We start from the raw sequence: 25,357 nt of genomic DNA, 5'->3' as shown, positions 1-25,357 counted from the left end.
GGAAGGGGAGCAGTTAGTTGAGTCGTGGAGAAGGAAGATTATCTCAGGCAGAGAGTTCAGCATGAGCATAGAAAAGTGCAACCTGCTTAGTGTTGATGGAAACAGTGACACGATGGGAGTGGTGAGGGAGGAGAGGGAAGTATGGGTCAAATTAATTCGTGCCTTGTATACCATGTTAGGGAGCTTGGATTTTGTATTACGGGGAAATTATGATTATTGAAAGTTTTTTTTTAAGTGAAGGGGTGACTTGATTTTACCATGTGTGATTTTAGTCAGATTTACTGGCTCTGTGGAGGGTGGGTTTGAGATGGAAAAGGTTGGAGTAAGACAGGCCAGCTAAGAGGGCATTGCAATGGTAGGTCTTACCAAGAGACAGTGAGAACCTAAATTATGAGAGAAGAGTTTGGAGGTAAGGACATAAAATGATAGGGCAATTGATTGAAATGGAAGGTGTACAGGAAGAAAAAGTCAAGAGTGAATTCTACCTCGAGTTATTTTGAAAATGATAATAAAGTCAGAAGTAGGAGTAGATTTAGGGATGGGATGGGTCAAGTTGCAAATAGGGGCATATTGTATATTGGGGCAGAGGGTAGGGATTTTGGCTTTGTTTTTGTCTACTGAGTTTGATTTGCTGGTAGGATATCTAGGACTATGGTGGGCAGCTGACTTCCAGTGTGAAGCTCAGGAGGAAAAGTTTCTACTGGAGGTACTGGATGTTGAAACCATGGGAGAGGATGAAATCATATAGTGATATGATGAAGACAAGGACTGAGGACAGACTATGGCACATCATTATTTCTATGATAATTGGAAGAAGGGATGCCTAAAATGGTGACTGAGAAAAAGCAGGAAAATAGAAAAAGAATGGCGTATTTGGTGTTAGGGAACGTGAGGAAGTAGTGTGAAAAGAGACAGAGAACAACTGTTAGGTCAGATGCAGCCAGGATGTCTTGCAAGTTAAAGACGAATATATTTATTCTGGATTTGGAAGTGGTGGAGGTCATTGCATTTGCCAGAACAATTTCAGTGGAATGTTTGCAAGGCAAGTAAGATCTCGGTGAGTGGGTGTGATAAAGATTACTCTTTCTTAAAGTCTGGATGAGAAAACAAGGAGAATGGGTGGAAGTTCAAGGACATTATTTTTAGGATCAACTTAAGAGGCTTCAAATGTGGAGAAAAAAGAATGAGGAGAGAGGGAGAGATCAGATATACAAAGGAGCGAAAGGATGGCTAGATCAAGTCCCCCAAGAGAGGAGGGGTTGTGGTTTTAAAAAGGCACAAGTAGGGTCTTCTTTGGGAGGAGTACTGCATCCTTTGAGGAATAAGGGAAGGAAGTTAGGATAGTCATGAAGGTAGGTAAGTAGATGAATGTGAGCAGGTAGGAAGTTGAGGGAAATAATGTTTGATGACAAGGATGTCTTCTTGAGGTTGAGACCAGAGTCATATTCTAAGAGTGAAAGGGGCTCAGTAGGAGCTTTGAGATGAAATTTGAAATAGATATTAAGGAGAATAGGAAAGAGAATTGACAAGGACAGGGAAAGGCATTGATGCATTAATGTGCAGTGCTGTGATAGCAACTAAACTCTGGATTATGATTATGTAGTGGCTTATCAACTGTGTTGTGCAACTTTTTTCCACAGTAGTCAAAATTGGAGAAAACAAATTGTAGCTGTACATCAGAGTTGGGTGTTTGCTGGGGATGTGTAAGACACATCTAGGGTATACAGAAATGTATATGGTGTTGATGAAAAGGCTGATAAGGAAGCAGGAGTTTCATGCTAAATGGGGGGAACAGAATTTAGGAGGTGACTCATAGATGGGGAGAAAGTTGGGGAGGAGAGCAACTTAAAGAACTGAAGGGCTCAGAGGGCAAGTATAACAGGACCTAGATCTAGAAAGATAGGATTCCATACAGTGGAATGTTGTTTGTTCATTTATTTATATAGTGTTTTTTTTTTTAATCCATTGGACAAATAACTTAAGGCATACTGTGTGCCAGGTACTATGCCATGGGGACATAGTGGTAAAGAAGATCAATCTGGTCTCTACTGTGCTACAGTTTATAGACAGGTGTAGCACACATATAGTAGACAAAAAGTATACAAATCTTTGGGTCTCAGTGTTATAGACCACAGGCTCTTAGGCTGTTGTGTAATAGACATTTACACAAGGCCAAGTAGATTAGCCAGACAAGGCTTTATTTTGGGACTTGTGCTCAAGCTCAAGGGAGACAGTGGAGGTATAAGAATTCTCTGGCTGGCTCCCTGAAAAGAGCCGTAGGGATTTTTTATTAGGCAATGTGCAGGAACTGACATCAAGGGGAGGGTGTGCAGGCTGGGCTGGGTAGAGCATGTGAGGGCTAGGGTATGCAGGACAGCATATCTGGTTGTGATGGTTTGAGGTAATGGGCCACCTAGTGGTCTGGCTGGGGGCAACAAGGCTATAAATCAGCTGTTTAGCCTTCCTTCTCAAGGTGGGACACCCCACAACCTTGGTTGGATGTTTGGATCTCCTAAGGCCAGTTTCTGGAATTCTTTAAGTAAAAGGCCTGGTTAAACATTACAAGAGCACAGAGGAACGATATAGAATGGCTATTTTCTTTGTATGACCAAAGCCTCTAGGTTAGCAGGTATAGTGTCAGCAAGGTAGTGGTGTGGGTTTTGAGATCAGTGGGACCAGAGAAGAAAAAAGAAAAAATATGTGAAGAAGGAGCTGCATCCCACTCCTACTGTATCTCATTAGGACTTCTGTGGTTGAGCAGACTGAGAGGTAACAGTACATCGTTGCCAGCAAGGTGTGTTTTCTTCCTATTTTACTTGTAGAATTTTTCTTTTGGAGGACTTGAGTGCAGGTCTTAATTTTCTTTCTAGAATCTTCTCATCAGTATTTCATTCAGTGAAAATATTATGTGTTACGCTGAGAACTAGGGATGTAAAGAAAGATAAAGGAAAGAAAGACTTCATGTGGGCCATTTAAACCCCATTTTTTCTTGCCTTCTGTGGGCCTCTTTCCATCAGTCATCTTTGATCCAGTAAGATAATGGTAGCTGCAGTAATACAGATCTCCAAAATGTATAATGACTGCAGACCAGCTGAATTTCTCATTCACATAAAGCCCAAGACATGGCAGGCACCTGTGTTCCAAGCAGTGACTCAGGGACCCAGAGGCCTTTTGTTTGTTGCTCTCCCCTCTTCAATACCATGTTTGCCAAACTTAACTTGCATTTGGGGTCAAGGTAGTGCTAGGGAATTAATTTCATCTGGCTGTAGGAGTGGAGCAGGTGGCATAGGCCTAGCTAATCCTAAGACTTAGTTAGATTGCTTTTCATAACTCTGCCTAGGGTAATTGGTTCAGGACCCAAATGAGCACAAATAGAATGAATCTCATAATTTTCTCTAGAAATGCTAGGGCAAAAGCATTATCTTTTCATCCGTGGACAACAATGAAGAAGCAGCCCTCAGGTTCTTATGGTCATCTTGGGACAACAAAGGGTGTGTGCATGTGTCTTGGGGGAGAAAGTAATGGGAACCAGCTAGGATGAGATGCCACACTGAGGAAACTGAGCTGGGAAATAGAGGTTAATCAAGCCTTGATAATATTGTCTGAGTGCTGGATCAGGTCTTGCTTGAAGTGATTCTATTCCTTTAGGTAAACTAGATCTACATTATTTCCTGAATATCTATAATATCGTGTGCAAAAATTGTTTTATTTTGAGAACAGACATGAGAAAAAAAGATGGAAAATGTGAGAAGAGGCAGGATGCAGTGGCTTATGCCTGTAATCCCAGCACTTTGGGAGGCCGAGGTAGATGGATCACCTGAGGTCAGGAGTTTGAGACCAGCCCAGCCAACATGGTGAACCCCCATTTCTACTGAAAATACAAAAATTAACCAGGCGTGGTGGCATGTGCCTGTAATCCCAGCTACTCCAGAGGCTGAGATAGGAGAATCACTTGAGCCCTGGAGGCGGAGGTTGCAGTGAGACAAGACTGTGCCATTGCACTCTAGCCAGGGCTAGAAAAAAAAAAAAAAGAAATTGTGAGAAGGAAGCCAATAAAGAATCCTTATAATTTAACCTAGTTTTAGTTGAAGTTTCGGTTTTGTTTTTGCTTTTGTTATTTGCAACAGGAATATTCTTACTGATATGCGGAATGCCTGCTATGCTGATTTTTTGCCTATTATATCTTTTGACTCCAACAAACTAAATATACTCCTTTAAGTAATTGCAGATTCTATTTGTTTCTTGTATATATGTGTGGGTCAAATCATATATAGGTTTTAGAGCAGAAGATTAATGGACAGTAGTGTTAATTTCAGTTTGGAGTCCTCTTGAATGAATCCCTTCATTTGTCCTTTTATATTTCCTAGTCAGGGTCTTATGTGTAATGCCATACTTTTTTGTCTAAATTAAATCTTATTCTGAGTTTTTGCTTACCAAGGTAAGCAGAGAGTCCAATATTAATAATATTTCAAATCACCTTTTCTATCACCAAGGTTTTGCAGAAGTTCCAGGGCTACACATACTGAAAAGACTCCTTCAGCTTGTTTTTACTTCTCTACCCCTTCTCCTACTGCTACTTCAGTAATGGTTTTCTACCACTTGGGCACAATGACTCTGAGGTGCCTGGGATCTACTCAAGTCATTGTGTGCCTAATAGAGGTGGGTGGCTGCCCTACTGGCACCATTCCCCTGGGACTAGCTTAGGTTGATAACTCAGACTTCCAAAGCCATGTGTATTAGTCTGTTCTCATGCTGCTAATAAAGACTTGCCTAAGACTAGGTAATTTATAAAGGAAAGAGATTTAATCGACTCACAATTCCATATGACTGGGAAGGCCTCACAATCATGGCAGAAGGCAAAGGAGGAGCAAAGTCACATCTTGCATGGTGGCAGGCAAGAGAGAGCTTGTGTAGAGGAATTCCCATTAATAAAACCGTCATCTGTCATGAGACTTACACACTACCACAAGAACAGCACAGGAAAGATTCGCCTCCATGATTCAATTACCTCTCACTGGGACCTCCTACAACACTTGGGAATTATTACAATTCAAGGTGAGATTTGAGTGGGGACACAGAGCCAAAATGTGTCATCACGACCCTTGATACCTTGGCCTTCACCAATATCCATGTGGTCATCCCCAAATGAGGCGCTGCCACCTTGGAGACCTAAATCCTTGTATTCTTTATGAACCCAGAAGCCCTCGGTCTATCTGAACCCTGCTTTAACAATCTTCCAGAGGTAGAGCTCCCCACATCTCCTACCTGGAAACACAAACACTTCTCCTCTGAGACTGTGTAGTGTATTTCTTTGCACAGGTCTCCATATGAAAATCACTTCTAAAGAAAAGGGACCTAGAACTCTCAATAAAAAAAGTCTGGCAGTGTGGTAGAAAGGAAAATCTTTCCATTCTTTTGGTGAAGAGAACACAGCAGCAAAAAGGCGAAGAAACCGAGTAGTTTCTCCATAATTCTCCCTATCACAATTGTCTGCCTCTATTTTCCACAACATACATAGGTTCATTTTATATACACTTTTTTTTTGTTTGTTTTCGTTTTTTTTTGAGACAGAGTTTTGCTCTTGTGGCCCACGCTGGAGTGCAATGGCGCGATCTTGGCTCACTGCAACCTCCAACTCCCAGGTTCAAGCGATTCTCCTGCCTCAACCTCCCAAGTAGCTGGAATTACAGGCACGCGCCACCATGCCTGGCTAATTTGTTTTGTATTTTTAGTAGAAATGGGATTTCACCATGTTAGCCAGGTTGATCTCGAACTCCTGAACTCAGGTGATCCTCCCGCCTGGGCCTTCCAAAGTCCTGGGATTACAGGCATGAGCCACCATACCCGGCCCCTTACATACACATTTAAATGTGCTTTTATATCATTAGAATTTTATGACATCTTAGTGTTCCTAAACCTACTGTATTTCCGGAAAACATTCTGAAGTTCTAGGCCATTTCATCTGACTTTAGCCAACATTCATAATCATCAATTCCTGTGCCCTCCCACCCTCTCCTTCTTCACATATGCAGGTTTGTGTCCCACGTTAATGCTTTTGATTGTTCTAAGCTATATTTTCTAATTTTTTGACTGTATTGAAGGTGACAGTCTATATACTGCAAGATGGATCTTATTAATAAAATAAATACACACTCAGATTTACAAATATTAGTATATCTGTGATTCAAATAATCATTTTTGACCATGTCAGAAATGTATCCCTCTTAGTGATGTTTTTCACTTCTGTTGGCCTGTAAGGATTGTTGTCACTTGGTTGTCTCCTGAAACTCCTCTAAAAGAAAGTCATAAAATTCTGAATTCTGGGACCTAGAGACCTATAGGAAAAGTGGCACATAATTTATCTTCCAAATAAGCATACTTAAGAAAGGAAGGGGTTACTATTAATACTTATGCAGGACAACAATTATAAACCACTACTGTCCCAGGCAAACCACATATATAAGTCACCCTAAAGGGCAGAGACAATGTATTTCCATCTGACATCCTCAGGTAGTTCCAAGGTTCTTGGTCTGATTACATTGCATGGGAGAAGTCCTTTGTGAGAACAGTGAGCTGAGGGCAGTCCTTGTGTGTATATGTTTCTTAACATTTGAGGATTGCTTATTGAGTTAACCTTTAAGTAGTTTATGGGAAATTTTTATAATACAATGCGACTCAACACTTGGGTCATACTAGTTCTGGACTTAATATTTTGCAGCACTTTTCTTGTTGTCTTCGAATGAATTTCAAGTCACGTTAACCTACCATTTTGTTCTAATGACACTAATGGCTGAAATTAGTGGTAGACGATGAGCTTGGCAATGACAGCATAAACGGTACTGCCACATCTCTCTTTTTGCTAACTTTGTGTTATTTCCACCTGTGTACAGTTAGTCCACAATGTTTTATTTGCAAAGCACTGTTAAATCACCAGCATTATTATTTGACTTTTAAAGTATATTTGTTAGTGAATTTTTTTGACACACGCGTATGTTAAGAAAGAAATTCACATTTAAATCTTAAAGGAACTCTAATTGCCGGTCTTTGAAGTGCTTCATTATCAACTGCTGAATTAAATAAATAGTTCTTGGTCTAAAGCTGAAAGGACTTGCAGAAAAGGGACCCCTGAACAAAGAGTCCATGAGTCCAAAGTAAGGTCACAATTCCATTAAATACTCAAATGATAATTGACTTCAAGCACTGTCCTGCATTGCTTACAGTTGAATCTCCAGCACTTACAACTGTGTCTGGCATGTAATAGGCACATATTAAATGTTTGTTCAATGAATAAAAAAATATTCCTTATAGTGTAAGATATTTGTGGCACGTGATTTTACTCTCAAGCACTCTGTTGTTAATATGTTTTTACAATATTCTTGTCAGTATGTTGTGTGGAGGCTTGAAAATCCCTGGCTTTTCATAATCATTGATTAAATTAATCAGCAGGTTCTATGATCTTATAATTTATGGGGCTAGTATCATTTCTTTTAGTAGAAGGTTTTCCACATTCTTCTTTTAGTTATACAGTCACATTCTCCCTGACTTTCAGTTTTAACCTTTGCTTCTCTTGTGTAGGCCAAGAATCCATGGCATGATGTAATCAAATCTCTTCCCCCACTTTTTTTAGCCTCCATCTAAAGTTTTAGCTAGGATAATGTTTCTGTTAGCCTGGTTTCCAAATGAAATCTAAAGTGCTATTTTCATAAAGGTGAGATATAAGGAAAAGTTCAATAGTTAAATCTTAAAAGAGTGTTTCTTCCTGTGCTCAGTGAGATATGTGAGAGATACTGTTCATCCCTAGAGAGATAATTTACAGGTAGAAATACATACATATATTTCATAACTGGCATATCATTAAAAAAGGGAATAGTAAGAAATTTTATTGTAAGATTCAGGTCTATTCTATTTTAATTGTAGTTCCTGTATGCACGTCATCTCCATTATTATTCTTAGGAAAAGAGGTAAGTAAAATAGACACAGTTTATCTCGGGAGAAGCTAGGGTGACCTATGCTCACATCTTTCTTACTCCCAAGGTTTTTCACCTTCCTCATCTTTCAGGGTACTAGTGCCATCATTTCTCTTTACCATAAATCAAAACATTTCTCTGATGGAATTATATTAGTAGTTTTTACTTTAGTGTTCATCTTAATATATGTTTCTTCCTTAAGGTGTTTGCATCTTAACATTCTCTCTAACATTAGCATTTGTCTTCATAAATGGAATTTTAGTCATCAGGGTGAAAATTATGTTTTGCCAGGAGCCACACCAAGCTTCATTAACACATACACTGTCACCTCTCATATGCACTTGTATTTGTACTTGTACAGGGGCATGGGTGTTAAGAGTGAGGCTAAGCTGCGTGTTTTATAACAGAGACTTAATTTTTTCTTTCAAGTTTTCATGTACCTTAAACAATTAGACCTGATAAGTAAGGTTGGCCTTGGTTTTATCATCTGGCCAGTATTGGGAATGGATCTTTAGAAGCAAAGGGAAATGATATGGGATTCATGCAACTTTACCATTTGTCTTAAGTAGTTTCAGTGTGAACCAAAAACATATTTGTAAAATAAAAAGTAGCAGCTAAGTAGGGCTGTAGTTCATCTTGTTTTCATGCTAGCATAATGTACTATCTCTGAACACTAGATTCTTGGATTAGTACTATTTACTCCAGGATGATATGTGATATGAGGATCGTCTTGGACTTTATTTATGATCATTTATTTACAAAAGAGCAAAAAGAACATTGTATTGTGGCTTTACTCATAAGGCAGTCCTATGGCAAAGACTTCAGAATATAATGAGACAATAGAGATTCATAAAAATAAAGCAAAGATCCATGAATTTTGAGTTACAATGTACATTAATATTTAATAATATTTGTATTTCAGGTCAGTTGCTCCGATTAAAAATGTTTCGAGAGGATCATGGGTCATGGATGACAATGTTCTTCAGCACAATTCTCTTTCTCTTCATATTTTCTCACATATACAACACGATTCTTCTGATGGATGGAAACATGGGGTAGGTTATATTTCCCCTTTCTACTGTGGTGAGTGTTGTGTTTGAAACTCAAAATAATTTAAGAATTTTTTAGCTTATAGTAGTCTGTCTGCTTTATAAATATTCTGCCCTAAGAAGAAGGAGTATTTTGTGTATTTTTCTTAACTAAGACATTAAAGTTTTTTTTTTCCAGGAAGCATATACTGCATTACAATATTTAGATTTTGTTCTTTATCCTTTAGGACTTTTGTATAGGGTGGTGGGAGGGCAGGTACTAATTTCATTATACTGACAAGCGGGTATAAGACTCAGGAAATCTTATTGATTTGCATATATTCAAATGATTCATAGAGTGGGGCTAAGATGAAGGTTTCCAGGTTTGCAATTTCATTGGTCTGCAATGCCTGGCTAAATAAAAGTGTTTGGTACAGGAGGCATTTTCTTTAACTCTCTTGACAGTCCTGTGAGAGAGAGACTTTTGTTATTAATAGGTTGTTTTAAAAGTGGGCCACAGCTGGGCACGGTGGCTCATGCTTGTAATCCTAGCACTTTGGGAGGCTGAAGTGGGCAGATCACAAGGTCAGGAGATCGAGAACATCCTGGCCAACATGATGAAACTCCATCTCTACTAAAAATACAAAGATTAGCTAGGTGTGGTGGTGTGGGCCTCTAGTCCCAGCTACTTGGGAGGCTGAGGCAGGAGAATCGCTTGAACCCGGGAAGCAGAGGTTGCAGTGAGCCAAGATTGTGCCATTGCACTCTAGCCTGGCAACAAAGCAAGACTCCTTCTCAAAAAAAAAAAAAAAAAAATTACGTGGGCCACCCTGTATTAACTCCTAGCTTGTGATATATACTTATCAAATCAGTAAGGCATGAAGATGTGCTAACAAGTAGTTGTATAATTTTTCTAAGTTTCTTCACTTCTTTCTTTCATTATATAATGAAACACAAGGATTGATCTTTTAGTATAATTTCCTCTTGGTTTGTTCTCAGTAACTTTGTTTGTTTGTTTTGTTTTGTTTTTGGTTTTTTTTGACGGAATCTCGCTGTTGTCGGTCAGGGCTGGGGTGCAATGATGCGATTTTGGCTCACTCACTGCAACCTCTGCCTCCCGGGTTACAGCAGTTCTCCTACTCAGCCTCCCAAGTAGCTGAGATTATAGGTGCCTGCAACCACGCCTGGCTAATTTTTGTATTTTTTAGTAGAGATGGGATTTCACTGTGTTGGTCAGGCTGGTCTTGAACTCCTGACTTCAGGTGATCCATCTGCCTTGGCCTCCCAAAGTGCTGGGATTACAGGCGTGAGCCACTGCGTCTGGCCTGCGCTCCGTAAGTTTTGAGGCCAGAATATAAGGAGATTGGCTTAGTATTAAAATTAGATTTGTGACAATAATAAACCACTTTAGGTGTTTGTTGTGTGTTGAAATAGTTACTGAGAAAGATTTTGATCTGTTTTCCCCAATAGATCAGAAAGCTAGGTAATATCCTTTTCTTCTAAATGTAGGCTAGGCAGGATTGTTGTCCAGTTCCATGGGAAACAGGGAACTGTTTTGATGTTACATATAGATTTTGGCCACCATTGTTCAGTACTGAGAGGGAAGCTCATTTAGAATTTCATTGTTTTTCCCTCACTAAAGGAGATGAATAGCAAAGGGAAAAATACATTCACATGTTTCATATTTTAGTTTATACTAACAAGTGATAAATTCAAGAATGTGATTTGAGAGAAAATGTTCAGGCTCTAGAAACTTATTAAAATACTTTGTAATTATTTCTTGGACTTAGAATGATAGTTTTAATAACACGTCTATTTTGAAGGCTCTCACCTATGGCTTGTCAGAATATGTCTCAGCCTTGGAGCAGTGCCTGTAATACTAGAATGGGTAGTGGTTGGAGTTACCTAACACAGCCAAAGTTTTCTCTGTGAGTTTTTTTGTACTCAAAGCACTGAGAGCAGAAGGAGAAGGAACCTATGTGAAAACTACATTTTAAAAGCAATTGCTGGAAATAATACATTATATAATATATAAAATATATCTTTTGCTAAGAAGCTGACTTTTGATCTAATTCTGCTTGTTTTTTTATCTGGAGCTAATGAGGCCTGTGCTAACTGGAAATGCTTATTTTGAGGAAGGGAACAGATTTGAAAGAAATAAATTAAATGCAATAAATAATTCCTTGTACTCTATAAAGCACTCAATAGCTGGAAATAAAATGAGAGCTAATAGTTGTTGAGCATTTACACCAGGCATGAATTATCTCAATTGCATCTCAATTACTCCGTGGAATAGGAGTTATTATCTCCATTTTGCAGATCAAGAAACCGAGGACTAGAGAGGTTTTGCCACTTTATTGTTTAAAGAACACAGGTCTGATTGATGGTTGACCCTGTTACTCATTCACCAGATGTCTATTAGCCTTTCTCTGTATTTTGTTATTCAAGCAGAATTCGACAATTGAAAGAAGCAGGAGGTATGCTTAGGAAATAAGAGAATAGTTAGCCTACAGTTTATGTGTAGCCTAACTAAAATTGAAAGTGGTCTTTTTTATTCTCAGACTAAATACAATCTTACAGAGTTTTATGTAACTGTTGAACTCTTCATCATTATGCCTCATCTTCATAGGAAAACATCTTTTACTGAGAGGATATATTAAAGGTGCCACATTTTAGAAAAATTCATAGCAAGGGACAAATGGTTTAATTCTGCAGAAAAAATAAATCAAGGCTGAGCATGGTGACTTATGCCTATAATCCCAGTGCTTTGGGAGGCTAAGGCAGCAGAATCATTTAAGGCTAGAAGTTTGAGACGAGTCTGGGCAACAGAGACTTTGTCTCTTACAGAAAATAAAAAACTTAGCTGGGGGTGATGGCACGCCCTGTAGTCCTAGCTACTTGGAAAGCTAAGGCAGGAGGATTGCTTGAGCTTGGGATTTCCAGGTTACAGTGAGTTATGATTGTGTCACTGCACTCCAGCCTAGGTGAACAATAAGACTCTGCCTCTGAAAAGAAAAATAAAAAATAAAAATTAAATCACCATTTATAAAAGATGTATTATTAACTTTTATGACACACATCATTTGATCAAGTGAGCACATTGCAATAGGAGTGTAAACTTGGAGGAAAATCAGTTCTTAGAGCAATTGGATACAACTGTGCTATTGGGGTTGTCCTAGTACACACCAGGTTTTCTGAGGTATTGCTTCATCCCATGTAGCACAGGGAATAATGGAGCCAGAGAGTGCAGTAAGGACAGTGGGCACACAGACATGACAAATAACTGGTTTTATATCAGAGGATTCCTGGTACTAGAGAGGAATTCAGGATTCTTTACACTGAATCTCATTTGCATTACACTGAATTTGTGGGGAGTCCAATGTTTCTTTGTTTATGAGTCTCTCTAGGAATATTGGCCTAGAATTATTTCCAAAAGGGTTTCAAGAATTTCCTATGATGGCTAGATCTGTGTTAATGTATTTTAGGATTCCTTTCCAAACTGGAGGAGTTCAGGACTAGAATGAATGATGAGTGACTGTAGGGTTTCCAAGGGGAAGAAGGAGTTTTCTTAGACTAGTCTGCGTTTTTTGTGCAGGTGTGCCAATTTTAGGAATGGGTATAAATTTAATCTAAGCTGGGGTCTCATGATCTCTCACTATAGAGAAAAAAATCCCTAGGTTTATCTAGACCAGAACTTCAAGAGTTTTTAGCCCAGAGTTGCCTGGCTCCTGTTTTCCTCATTACAATGGATTCCCTGAAGTATGCACTAACTCTTATGGCTTTAGACATCTCTAGGGAGCCAAGCTGAAAGGCAGTCAGATGGAGAGGGAAAGAGGTAAGTTAGCTGGTTGAGCTAAAAAGGATCAAGGCTCGAACAATCCGTATTTGTAGCACCACGAGGAAAAAACTTGTCCCAAATTTGACTCTCTTTCTGCACCTCAGTTCCTTACACCACTAAAGTGCTTCTTATTGTAACCTCATTTATTCTTTAACTCACCAAGATGTAACTAAACTCATCATTTTATAAATGTTGAGGGTTCTGCGTGGAGAAGGTGCTGATCCTGGGCATAGTTTTGCATCTAGCCGTTTTATGAGGAACTTCTTTTTTTTTTTTCTTTTTAAAGGTGGCAGACTAGGTAACCTGAAGCCTTGCCTACTACAAAATCTTTAGAACAGCTGGAAGAGATGAAGCAACTCGGTATACTCCTTTGAAATGCGTAGCTGAGTTTACCCAAAGGTCAGGAGAAATCCCAGAGGACAAAAATGCAGAAGGATCTGAAAACTGGGGCAGTAAGACTATGAACTGATAGATGAACTCAGATGCTCAGTGGAGTTGACTTAGGCCCTTGAATTTTAACCTTTATGTAGGGACCAGAAACAAGGATTTGGCTCATATTAATTGAAAATAGAGGTTTCCACACAGATGGTCCTGCAAAGGGCTACAGTGGGAGCGGGGGGTGAAGTAGAAAACATGTACCTGTTAGCAGCACTGAATCATTGGATCTGCAGCAAACTGGATTTTTGCCTCATTGGAGGAAAGAATTCAGCTAAGGGACTTAAGGCAGAGTGAGAGACTGAGACACGTTTTAGAGCAAGAGTGAGAGTTTATTAAAAAATTCTAGAGCAGGAATGAAAGGAAGTAAAGTACACTTGGAAGAGGGCCAAGTGGGCAACTTGAGAGATCCAAGTGCCCCATCTGACCCTTGACTTGGGTTTTTATACATTGGAAGGGTTCTGAGGTTTGCATTTCTTCTCCCTTGATTCTTCCCTTGGGGTGGACTGTTTGCATGCTCAGTGGCCTGCCAGCACTTGGGAGGGGCTGCATGTGCAGTGTGTTTACTGAAGTTGTGTCCATGCTCATCTGAGGCATTTTTCTCTTACCAGTCAAGTGTTCCCAGAGGAAGGTCATATTACCAGTTAAACTCTGCCATTTGGTCTGTTAGTGCACATGATTGAGCCCACTAGCCCAACTTCTGAGACCTTATGGGGAAGCTGCTGATCACCAGGAGTTTGCTGTCTGTTCGGAGACTCCCTTTCCGTGGCACTGGCTGTGACCAATTATTATTTTGGAGAGACTGTTTAACAACTGCCTATCACCTGATGGTTGCCTGACATTCCTGAGGAGGGCCCTCTCCTGCCCTGCTCATGTCTGCCTAGCTACCTACTCCAACAAAACCACTAAGCACATTCGAGCATCAAAGCAGCTTGTACTTAAACTGGGCTCTTGGGGAAAAATATCTCCCAGGGAACTGTTATCATAGGTGCAGTTTTGTGATTTTAATATACAGTTTCCTTTGGATTTTAGAACCTCAAAACATCCTCAGCTATTATAAATACTTCACCCAGTTTCAGGTTCTTACTTTTCTCTGGACACCCCTCCCCAAATAACTTGAATGCCTCCGTTTTATTATGTAGAGCAATTTAGTTCCCTTTTGCCTCAACTTCTATCCACTTCGATTTATCAAGGGCTTTTCTTTTCATGAAAAAAATCATATTAATGCATTTTACAGTCAAAGGAACCAATACTCTGATTTACTGCTTTCTCAGAATATGAAGGTGTCAACCTAAAAGGAAGAAACTGAGGCAAAATTAATATAAGTAGAGTTTGTTTAGGCCAAGCTTGAGGACTGCAACCCAGGATCATAGATCCAAATGGCCCTGAATATATGCTTCAATTAACAGCAGTTATAAGTGTTTTTTGAACGGAAAAGAAGAGGCAGATTTTGAGTTGTTTACCAAGAATTTATATTAAAATAACACAAGCTGTTGATTGGCTATACAGCTGGTCAGGAACAAAATGACTTTAAACAATTGCCCCAGGCATGGGTGTGGTAGAGGCTGGGGGTGGGGTCTTGTGGGATTGAGGGCAATGACTGAAGTTCCATACTCATGACTTTCTGGGCCTGAGTACCTCACATAGCTCAGACTGCTCTGAACTATTTTATTTTTCTCAAAGGGGTTGTTACCCCAGTATGTTGACTTTGTTTTTAAAATAACCATTGTCATTTTTTAAAATTCTGCTATCAGTTTAACGATCTCTTGTGGAACAAAGGGAAGATGTGGGGAGGGGCCAAGATGGCCAAATAGAAACAGCTCGGGTCTGCAGCAACCAGGGAGACCAACACAGAAGGCAGGAGGTTTCTGCATTTCCAACTGAGGTACCCAGTTCATCTCACTGGGACTGGCTAGGCAGTGGGCATGCCCCAGGGAGAATGAGCAGAAGCAGGGTGGGGCATTGCTTCATCCGGAAAGTGCATGGAGCCTGGAGGAGCGGGGCCAGAGGGTGGGGATCCTCCCTCCCCCAGCCAAGGGAAGTGGCGAGGGCCTGTGCCACCCCCCAGGGTTACTATGCTTTTCCCATGGATTTTTGCAATCCACAAATGAAGAGATTCCCTTGTGAGCCTACACCACTAGGGCCGTGGGTCTCAAGCACAAAACTGGGTGGCTGTTCAGACAGGCACTGAGCTGCAGGAGTTTTTTACATACTGCAGCAGCACCTGGAACTCCAGTGAGACAAAAGTGTCCACTCCTTTGGAAAGGGGGCTTAAGCTAGGGAGCCAAGTTGTCTTGCTCAGTGGCTCCCACTCCTATAGAGGCCAGTAAGCTAAGAACTACTGGCTTGAAATCCCTATTACCAATACAGTGGTCTGGAATCTGCCTGGAATGACCAAGTTGCCGGAGGGAGGGGCAGCTGCCATTACTGTGGCCTTAGTAGGCGGTTTGGGAGATTTGGACTGGGCAGAATTCTCCACAGTGCAGCAAAGCAGCTGTGACCAGACTGCTTCTCTAGATCCTTCCTCAGTAGGCAGAGCCTCCCTGCAGAAAGTCTACCAACTCCAGTTAGGGGCTTACAGACTGAACTCTCATCTCCCTGGGACAGAGCACCTGTGGGGAGGGGTGGCTGTGGTCTCAGGTTCAGCAGACTTAATCTTTCTTGCCTGCCAGCTCTGAAGAGATTGGCTGATCCTGATGAGGGCAATTCCCTGACCACAGCACACCAGTTCAGGACTAGAATGAATGGTGAGTGGCTGTAGGGTTTCCAAGGGGAAGAAGGAGTTTTCTTAGACTGGTCTGCATGTTTTGTGCATGTGTGCTAAGGGACAGACTGCCTCAAGAGGGTCCCTGACCCCGTGCCTCCTGTCTGGGTGAGACCTCCAAACGGGGGTCGGCAGACATCTGATACAGGAGAGTTCTGGCTGACATCAGGTTGGTACCCCTCTGGGATGAACCTTTCGGAGGAAGGAGCAGGCCACAATCTTTGCTGTTCTGCAACCTCCACTGGTGATAACCTAGGTGAACAGGGTCTGGAGTGGACCCCCAGCAAACTGCAGCAGATCTGCAGAAGAGGGGCCTGTTAGAAGAAAAACAGAAAGCAACAACAACAACAGCAACATCAACCAAAAGACCCCACAAAAACCCCATCCAAAGGTTATCAGCCTCAAAGATCAAAGGTAGATAAATCCACAAAAATGAGGAAAAACCAATGCAAAAATGCTGAAAATCCCAGAAGCCAGAATGCCTCTTTTCCTCCAAATGATCACAATACCTCTCCAGCAAGAGCACAGAACACGGCTGAAGCTGAGATGGATGAACTGACAGAAGTAGGCTTTAGAGAGTGGGTAATAACTAATTTCACTGAGCCAAATGATTATGTTCTAACCGAATTCAAAGAAGCTAAGAACCATGATAAAAGATTATAGGAGCTGTTAACTAGAATAACCAGTCTGTAGAGGAACATAAATGACCTGATGGGTCTGAAAAACACAGTAAGAGAACTTTGTGATGCAAACACAAATATCAATAGCTGAATTGACCAAGCGGAAAAGAGAATGTCAGAGGTTGAAGACTATCTTGCTGAAATAAGGCAGGTAGACAAGATTAGAGAATAAAGAATGAAAAGGAATGAACAAAACCTGCAAGAATTATGGGACTGTGTAAAAAGATGGAACCTACAATGGATTGAAGTACCTGAAAGAGATGGGGAGAATAGAACTAAGTGGAAAAACACAATTCAGGATATCATCCAGGAGAACTTCGCCAGCTTAGTAAGACAGACCAGTATTCAGATTCAGGAAATCCAGAGAACCCCATTAAGATACTCCACGAAAAGACCTATGCCAAGACACATAATCGCCACATTCTCCAAAGTTGAAATGAAGGAAAAAATGTTAAGGGCAGCAAGAGAGAAAAGCGAGTTCACCTACCAAGGGAAGCCCATCAGACTAACAGTGGACCCCTATGCGGAAATCCTGCAAGCCAGAAGAGATTGGGGGCCAATATTCAACATTCTTAAAGAAAAGAAATTCCAGCCCAGAATTTCATATCCAGCCAAACTGAGCTTCAAAAGTGAATGAGAAATAAAATCTTTTTCAGACAAACAAATGCTGAGGGATTTTGTCATCACCAGGCCTGTCTTGCAAGAGCTCCTGAAGGAAGCAGTAAATATGGATAGGAAAAACCATTACCAGCCACTACAAAAACACACTGAAGTACACAGACCAATGACACTATGAAGCAACTACATTAACAAGTCTGCAAAATCAACCAACCAGCATCATGATGACAGGATCAAATTCATACATAACAATATTAACCTTAAATGTAATAAGGCTAAATGCCCCATTAAAAGACACAATGGCAAGCTGGATACAAAGACAAGACCCATCGGTGGGCTGTATTCAAGAGACATATCTCATGTGCAGAGACACACAAAGACTCAAAATAAGGGAATGGAGGAAAATTTACCAAGCAAATGGAAAGCAGAAAAAATGCAATCCTAGCTTCTGATAAAATAGACTTTAAACCAATAAAGTTCAAAAAAGACAAAAAAGGGCATTATATAATGTTAAAGGGTTCAATTCAACAAGAAGAGCTAACTATCCTAAATATATATGCACCCAATACAGGGGCACCCAGATTAATAAAACAAGTTCTCAGAGACCTACAAAGAGACTTAGACTCCTACACAATAATAGTTGGAGACTTTAATACCCCACTGGCAGTATTAGACAGATCATTGAGACAGAAAATTAACAAATATATTCAGAACTTGAACTCAGCTCTAGACCAGGTGGACCTGATAGATATCTGCAGAACTCTCTACCCCAAAACAACAGAATATACATTTTTTTTTTTAGCACCACATGGTACTTACTCTAAAATTGATCACATAACTGGAAGTAAAACACTACTCAGCAAATGCAGAAGAAATCGTAACAAAAGTCTCTCAGACCACAGCAAAATCAAACTGGAACTCAAGATTTAAAAGCCCACTCAAAACCACACAACTACATGGAAATTGAACAACCTGCTCCTGAATGACTCCTGGGTAAATAATGAAATTATGACAGAAATCGAGAAGTTGTTTGAACCAAAAAAGAGCAAAGAAACAGTGTATCAGAGTTTCTGGGATGCAGCTAAAGCAGTATTAAGAAAAATGTATAGCACTAAATGCCCACATGAAAAAGCTAGAAAGATCTCAAATTGACACCTTAACATCACAACCAAAAGAACTAGAGAACCAAGAGGAAACAAACCTCGTAGTTAGCAGAAGACAAGAAATAATCTCAGAGCACAACTGAAGGAGATAGAGACATGAAAAACCCTTCAAAAAATAAATCCAGGAGCTGTTTTTTTTGGAAAAAAAATCAATATAGTAGATCACTAGCAAGACTAATGAAGAAGAAAGGAGAGAAGACCCAAATAAACACAATCAGAAACGAAAAAGTGGATAACACCACTGACCCCACAGAAATACAAACAACCATCAGAGAATACTATAAGCAACTCTGTACACATAAACTGAAAAATCTAGAAGAAATGGATAAATTCCTGAACCCATACACCCTCCTAGGATTGAACCCAGAAGAAGTTGAGTCCCTGAATAGACCAATAATAAGTTCTGAAATTGAGAGAGTAATAAATAGCCTACCAACCAAAAAAAGCCCAGGTCCAGAATTCTACCAGAGGTACAAAGAGGAGCTGGTGCCATTTCTTCTGAAACCATTCCGAACAATTGAAAAGGAGGGAATCCTCTGTAACTCATTTTATGAGACCAGCATCATCCTGATACCAAAACCTGGCAGAGATACAACAAAAAAAGAAAACTTCAGGCCAATATCCCTGATGAACATTCATGCAAAATTCCTCGATAAAATATTGGCAGACTGAATCCAGCAGCACATCAAAAAGCTCATCCACCACAATCAAGTTGGCGTCATCCCCAGGATGCAAGACTGGTTCAACATACGCAAATCAATAATGCAATTCACAACATAAGCAGAACTAAAGACAAAAACCACATAATTATCTCACTAGACACAGAAGAGTCTTTTGATAAAATTCAACACCCCTTCATGTTAAAAACTCAATAAACTAAGTATTGAAGGAACACTTCAAAATAGTAGGAGCCATTTATGACAAACTCACAGTCAATAACATATTAATAACATACTGAATGGGCAAAAACTGGAGGCATTGCACTTGAAAACTGGCACAAAACAAGGATGCCCTGTCTCACTAGTCCTATTCAACATGGTGTCGGAAGTTCTGGCCAGGGCAATCAAGCAAGAGAAAGAAATAAAGGGTATTCAAGTAAGAAGAGGAAGTCAATTCGTCTTTGTTTGCAGATGACATTATCCTATACCTAGAAACCCCATCATCTCAGCCCAAAAGCTTCTTAAGCTGATAAACAACTTTAGTGAAGTCTCAGTGTGTCCGGAATTGGTGGGTTCTTGGTCTCACTGACTTCAAGAATGAAGCTGCGGACCCTCACAGTGAGTGTTACAGTTCTTAAAGATGGTGTGTCCGGAGTTTGTTCCTTCACACATTCAGATGTGTCTGGAGCTTCTTCCTTCTGGTGTGTTCGTGGTCTCGCTGTCAGGAGTGAAGCTGCAGACCTTCGTGGTGAGTGTTACAGCTCTTAAAGGCAGTGCGTCTGGAGTTGTTCATTCTTCCTGGTGGGTTTGTTGTCTCATTGGCTTCAGGGGTGAAGCAGCAGACCTTTGCGGTGAGTGTTACAGCTCATAAAGGCAGCGCGGACCCAAAGAGTGAGCAGCAGCCAGATTTACTGCAAAGAGCTAGAGAAGGAAGCTTCCACAGTGTGGAAGGGGACCCAAGCGGAGTGCCGCTGGCTGGCTCAGGCAGCCTGCTTTTATTCCCTTATCTGACCCCACCCACATCCTGCTGGTTGGTCCGTTTTACAGAGAGCTGATTGGTCTGTTTGACAGAGTGCTGATTGGTGTGTTTACAATCCTTGAACTAGACACAGAGTGCTGATTGGTGCGTTTATAATCCTTGAGCTAGACACAGAGTGCTAGACAGAAAAGTTCTCTAAGTCCCCACTAGGTTAGCTAGATACAGAGTACCAATTGGTGTATTTACAAACCTTGAGCTAGACACAAAGTGCTGATTGGTGTATTTACGATCCTCTAGCTAGACAGAAAAGTTCTCCAAGTCCCCACCAGATTAGCTAGATACAGAGTGCTGACTGGTGCACATACAATCCTCTGGCTAGATATAAAAGTTCTCCAAGTCCCCATCCGGCTCAGGAGCCCAGATGGCTTCACCTGGTGGATCCTGCACCAGGGCGGGGCTACAGGCGGAGCTGCCCGCCAGTCCTGAGCCACGCCTGCACTCCTCAGTCCTTGGGCTGTCAATGGGACCAGGCGCCACGGAGCAGGAGGCGGCGCCCGTCAGGGAGGCTCGGGCCTTGCAGGAGCCCACCAGCAGGTGGGGAGCTCAGGCATGGCGGGCTGCAGGTCCCGAGCCCTGCCCCATGGGGAGGCAGCTAAACCTGGCGAGAATTTGAGTGCAGTGCCCGTGGGCAGGCACTGCTGGGGGACCCGGTGTGACCTCCACAGCTACTGGCCCTGGTGCTAAGCCCCTCACTGCCCTGGGCTGGTTGCGCCGGCGGCTGCTCTGTGTATGGGGCCCACCGAGCCTGCACCTGCACCTGCACCTGCCAGAACTCGCACTGGCCCACGAGCACTGCCCGCCTCTCCCTCCACACCTCCCCGCAAGCAGAGGGAGGCAGCTCCAGCCTCAGCCAGCCCAGAGAGGGGCTCCCACAGTGCCGTGGTGGGCTGAAGGGCTCCTCAAGTGCCTCCAGAGTGGACATCAGAGGCAGAGGAGGCGCTGAGAGTGAGGGCTGCTAGCACATTGTCACCTCTCATCAGGATACAAAATTAATGTGTAGAAATCGCAAGCATTCCCATAGATCTACAGCAGACAAGCAGAAATCCAAATCATGAATGAACTCGCATTCGCAATTGCCACATATAGAATAAAATACCTTGGAATACAGCTAACAAGGGAAATGAAGGACCTCTTTAAGGAGAACTACAAACCAGTCAAGGAAATCAGAAAGGTCACAAGCATGTGGAAAAACATTCCATGGTCACGGATAGGATAATCAATATCATGAAAATGGCCATACTACCCAAAGCAATTTGTAGATTTAATGCTATTCCCATTAAACTACCATTGACACTCTTCACAGAATTAGAAAAATGTATTTTAAAATTCATGTGGAACCAAAAAGAGCTCACGTAGCTAAGAAAAGCGTAAGCAAGAAGAACAGAGCTGGAGGTATCACGCTATGATGCCTTTAAACTTACTACAAGGCCACAGTAATCAAAACAACATGGTACTGGTACAAAAACAGGCACATAGACCAATGGAACAGAATAGACAACTCAGAAATAAACTTGCACATCTACAACCATCTGATCTTCAATAAACATGACAAAAACAAGCAATGGGGAAATGATTTCCTATTTAATAAATGGTGCTGGGAGAACGGGCTAGCTATATGCAGAAAATTGAAACTGAATCCCTTCCTTACACCTTATATAAAAATTATCTCAGGATGGATTAAAGCCTTAAATGTAAAACCCAAAACTATAAAAACCGTAGAAGACAATCTAGGCAATACTATTCAGGACATAGGCATGGGCAAAGACTTTATGATGAAATTGCTGAAAGCAATTGAAACAAAAGCAAAAATTGACAAATGGCATCTAATTAAACTAAAGAGCTGCTGCACAGTGAATGAAACTGCCATCAGAGTGAACAGACAACGTATGGAATGGGAGAAAATCTTTGCAATCTGTCCATCTGACCAAAGTCTAATATCCAGAATCTATAAGGAACTTAAGCAAGTTTTCAAGGTAAAAACAACCCCGTTAAAAAGTGGGCAAAGGATATGAACAGACACTTCTCAAAAAAAAAAAAAAAAAAAAAAAAAAAAAAAAGATGTACATGCAATCAACAAACACATGAAAAGGAGCTCAACATTACTGGTCATTAGAGAAACGCAAATCAAAACCACAGTGAGATACCATCTTATGCCAGTCAGAATGGCAGTTATTAAAAAGTCAGCATGCTGAGGTTGTAGAGAAATAAAAACACATTTTCACTGTTGGTAATGTAAATTAGTTCAACCATTGTGGAATACAGTGTTGTGATTCCTCAAAGATTTAGAACTGGAAATACCATTTGATCCAGCAATCCCATTACTGGGTATATACCCAAAGGATTATAAATCATTCTACTATAAAGACACATGCACACCTATGTTCACTGCAACGCTATTCACCATAGCAAAGACATGGAATCAACCCAAATACCGATCAGTGATAGAATGGATAAAGAAAATGTGGTACATACACACCATGGAATAGTATGCAGTCATAAAAAGGAACGAGATCATGTCCTTTGTAGGGACATGGATGAAGCTGGAAGCCATAATCCTCAGCAAACTAATGCAGGAACAGAAAACCAAACGTTGCATATTCTCACTTATAAGTGGGAGTTGAACAATGAGAACACATGGACACAGGAAGGGGAACAACACACACTGGGGCCTGTTGGGGAAGGGTGGGAGTGGGAGAGCATTAGGGAAAAGAGCTGATGGGTTGATAGGTGCAGCAAACCACCATGGCATACATTTACCTATGAAACAAACCTACACATCCTGCACATGTACCCTAGAACTTAAAAAAGAAAAAAAGCAATAAAAAAGGGAAGATATTCAAATAAAAAGGGACTAGGCAATCAACTATATTAAAATGAGAATTATATAGTAATCACAGTTGAACTTTTGCAGTGACTGTACAATATGCTGCATTATTTATATATAGGAATGAAGCCTTGAGAAAATGAGACATCAATAGAAAACTATTTTGTTCCATAGTAATGGGATTTGACTTAATTAAAAATTATTCCAAATACGTTTTCTAATTTCCTCTCTTTTCAACTATGTACCCTGAACCAGTCTATTTAGAAATTCTCTATTTGGTATTAATAAAGAGAGGCGTGCTCTCAAGTTCAGGTCACAATCTTTATTGACTAGAAACTGAAAAGGTCAACCAGGGCTGGGAAGGATTTTTCGGTTTTGGGTACTTCAAACACTTTTTGAAGTTGTCTTTCTGAATAATTTCTTAGTAATGTAATTTTTATAGCATCCATAGTATAAAGTCCTAATTTAGGAAAGGCTTGCTTGGTCTTTTCAAATATTCCTGCTCCCCAAAGGTTGGTAATGTATAATGTACAAGGAAGGAAGTGGTGGGGGAAGCAGTGCATCAACACCATGATGTTGATCAGAATATTCTGAAAAGAGCCACTTGATGGCAGCAAAAGGCATGTTTTCAGCACTGATTGTCTCATTAATGAATCACAGGAAAAGAAGGGAATCTTCCCCCTTCTGAATTTCTGAAACTTGGTGTTGAAATATTCTCCTGTTGTGTTGTTAATGGGCTTTTTGAGGAAATCTACATAGTGAATTCTATGATAAGCACTTGTTATTTTGTGATGTGCTTGGCCCCTTTTACTTTATGTTCTAAAACAGGTTTAAATAACAGTATGTATAGATACTTATATGCTTGCATATACATCTGTATGTTATTCGTTATTTTAGTATTATAATGATAAATACAGTGTTTAGCACTGAGGGAATTAGACATTTGACTTACTGGTAAAAATTCCTCTGTGAACTGGAATGTTTCCAAAGAGTGCGTACTGTTTAGGGCAGGATGTGCAGAAGCTGATGTTTTCTAGTGTTAATCACAAAGGAAAGTTCCATTTTTCCTGATACAAAGCCTTTTCCAGAGAATCAATTATCAATATTAATACATCACTATGTGTTAAGATTCAGAGAGAGAAATTGAGAAAGAAGACAAAGTGATGCAGGCAATTTTGAAAATAAATGTTACTATTCATATTAAGGACCTGAACAATGTGAAGGTATGGGTTAGGTGGTGACTGTAATGAGAATGGAATAGACTCGGTCTCTCTGTTCTGTTTCCTTTTTGATAAGCTTTAGTAAGAAGTCACATGGAGAACTCATCTGGCTGGGTATGGTGAGTACCCTCAGTAAGTGTGATCTGACCAGGATGACTGCACCAAGGGAGGTGGCAGAAGAGAATATCTGAAATGGAGGCTTTCCTAAAATGTAAAATGCATAGTTTCTATGTACTGAGGGGGCAGCAAAAGCAAGCAAGGATGAATAGGAAAAATAAACGAGGGAGAGACTGGCATAGACTTGGAAGGCTGAAAGAAATTGTTCAAGATCTAATTAAATTCCACGCACCATGCTGACTTAGGCCTTAGCCTCTGGAGCTCTTACATTTATCCTGATTTTTAAAAGAATGACTAATACACTGGTTCATAAGTATGAAAAGACTCTCTGATTTGTAGCTCCAGTTTCTATCTTCACAGCTGTAGGCTTCAGCACGTAATTTTTCTCAAGGCTGAATTATTTAGTGGAAAAAAATCAGGGTGAATTTTTACTTCAAGCAGTTTATTTTTAATTAAAAAATTTTGTTAAGTTCACTATTTTCAACAGCTTCAGTAATGCTTTCTGATCCCTTACACAAACTTTTTTCTTATTCTAGCCAATAATGATTGAGCAGTAGGAGCCCAGGTGCACATTTTTACTGATAAGAACTGCGATTTTCACTTGTTGTTTTTCAAGTAATAAGTTGGTCAACCTGCTGCCATTGTTTACACCGGTAGCTTCCTTCCAAGGAAGGAATGTTTGTCTTTGCTTCTTTGTTTTATTTATTTTGGGAGGTGGTATTTGTTTTATTTAATTTATTTTGGGAGGCGGTAAGAAAAAATTTAAATTTAATAAACTATAGGTGACCTAAACTGATGAAACTATTAAAGTAGAAAGCTACCAATTGTAGCAAATTAAAAAAAAGAGATACAATATGATTTCCGAATGGAGGACTGGGAAAGGGTTCAGGAGCTGGTGTGGGAAGAGGGCCGAGTTGTATGTTTTAATGAAACCCAGAACTCCTTGATTCAATAGCTGAAAAGCTTGATTGGCTGCTCATACAAGGCTGGATGCAAATTCTGCTG

General features: G+C 40.5%; 1 protein-coding gene across 1 annotated transcript in view; it reads left to right on the top strand.

The window, feature by feature from the left end:
- Positions 1-25,357, top strand: part of LOC112617278 (transmembrane protein 117) — a gene marked incomplete at its 3' end in the record, with an annotated part of 544,094 nt that overhangs the window by 92,676 nt on the left and 426,061 nt on the right. The window contains exon 3 of the mRNA XM_025374027.1: positions 8,890-9,022. Within this exon, the coding sequence (XP_025229812.1) occupies positions 8,890-9,022 (133 nt within the window). The remainder of the gene's footprint in view (positions 1-8,889; positions 9,023-25,357) is intronic.

The sequence above is a fragment of the Theropithecus gelada genome, unplaced genomic scaffold (assembly GCF_003255815.1).
Source record: "Theropithecus gelada isolate Dixy unplaced genomic scaffold, Tgel_1.0 HiC_scaffold_15989, whole genome shotgun sequence".
Lineage (NCBI taxonomy): Eukaryota > Metazoa > Chordata > Mammalia > Primates > Cercopithecidae > Theropithecus > Theropithecus gelada.
Note: the sequence above shows the minus strand (reverse complement) of the source record. Positions and strands in the feature narration are given on the sequence as shown.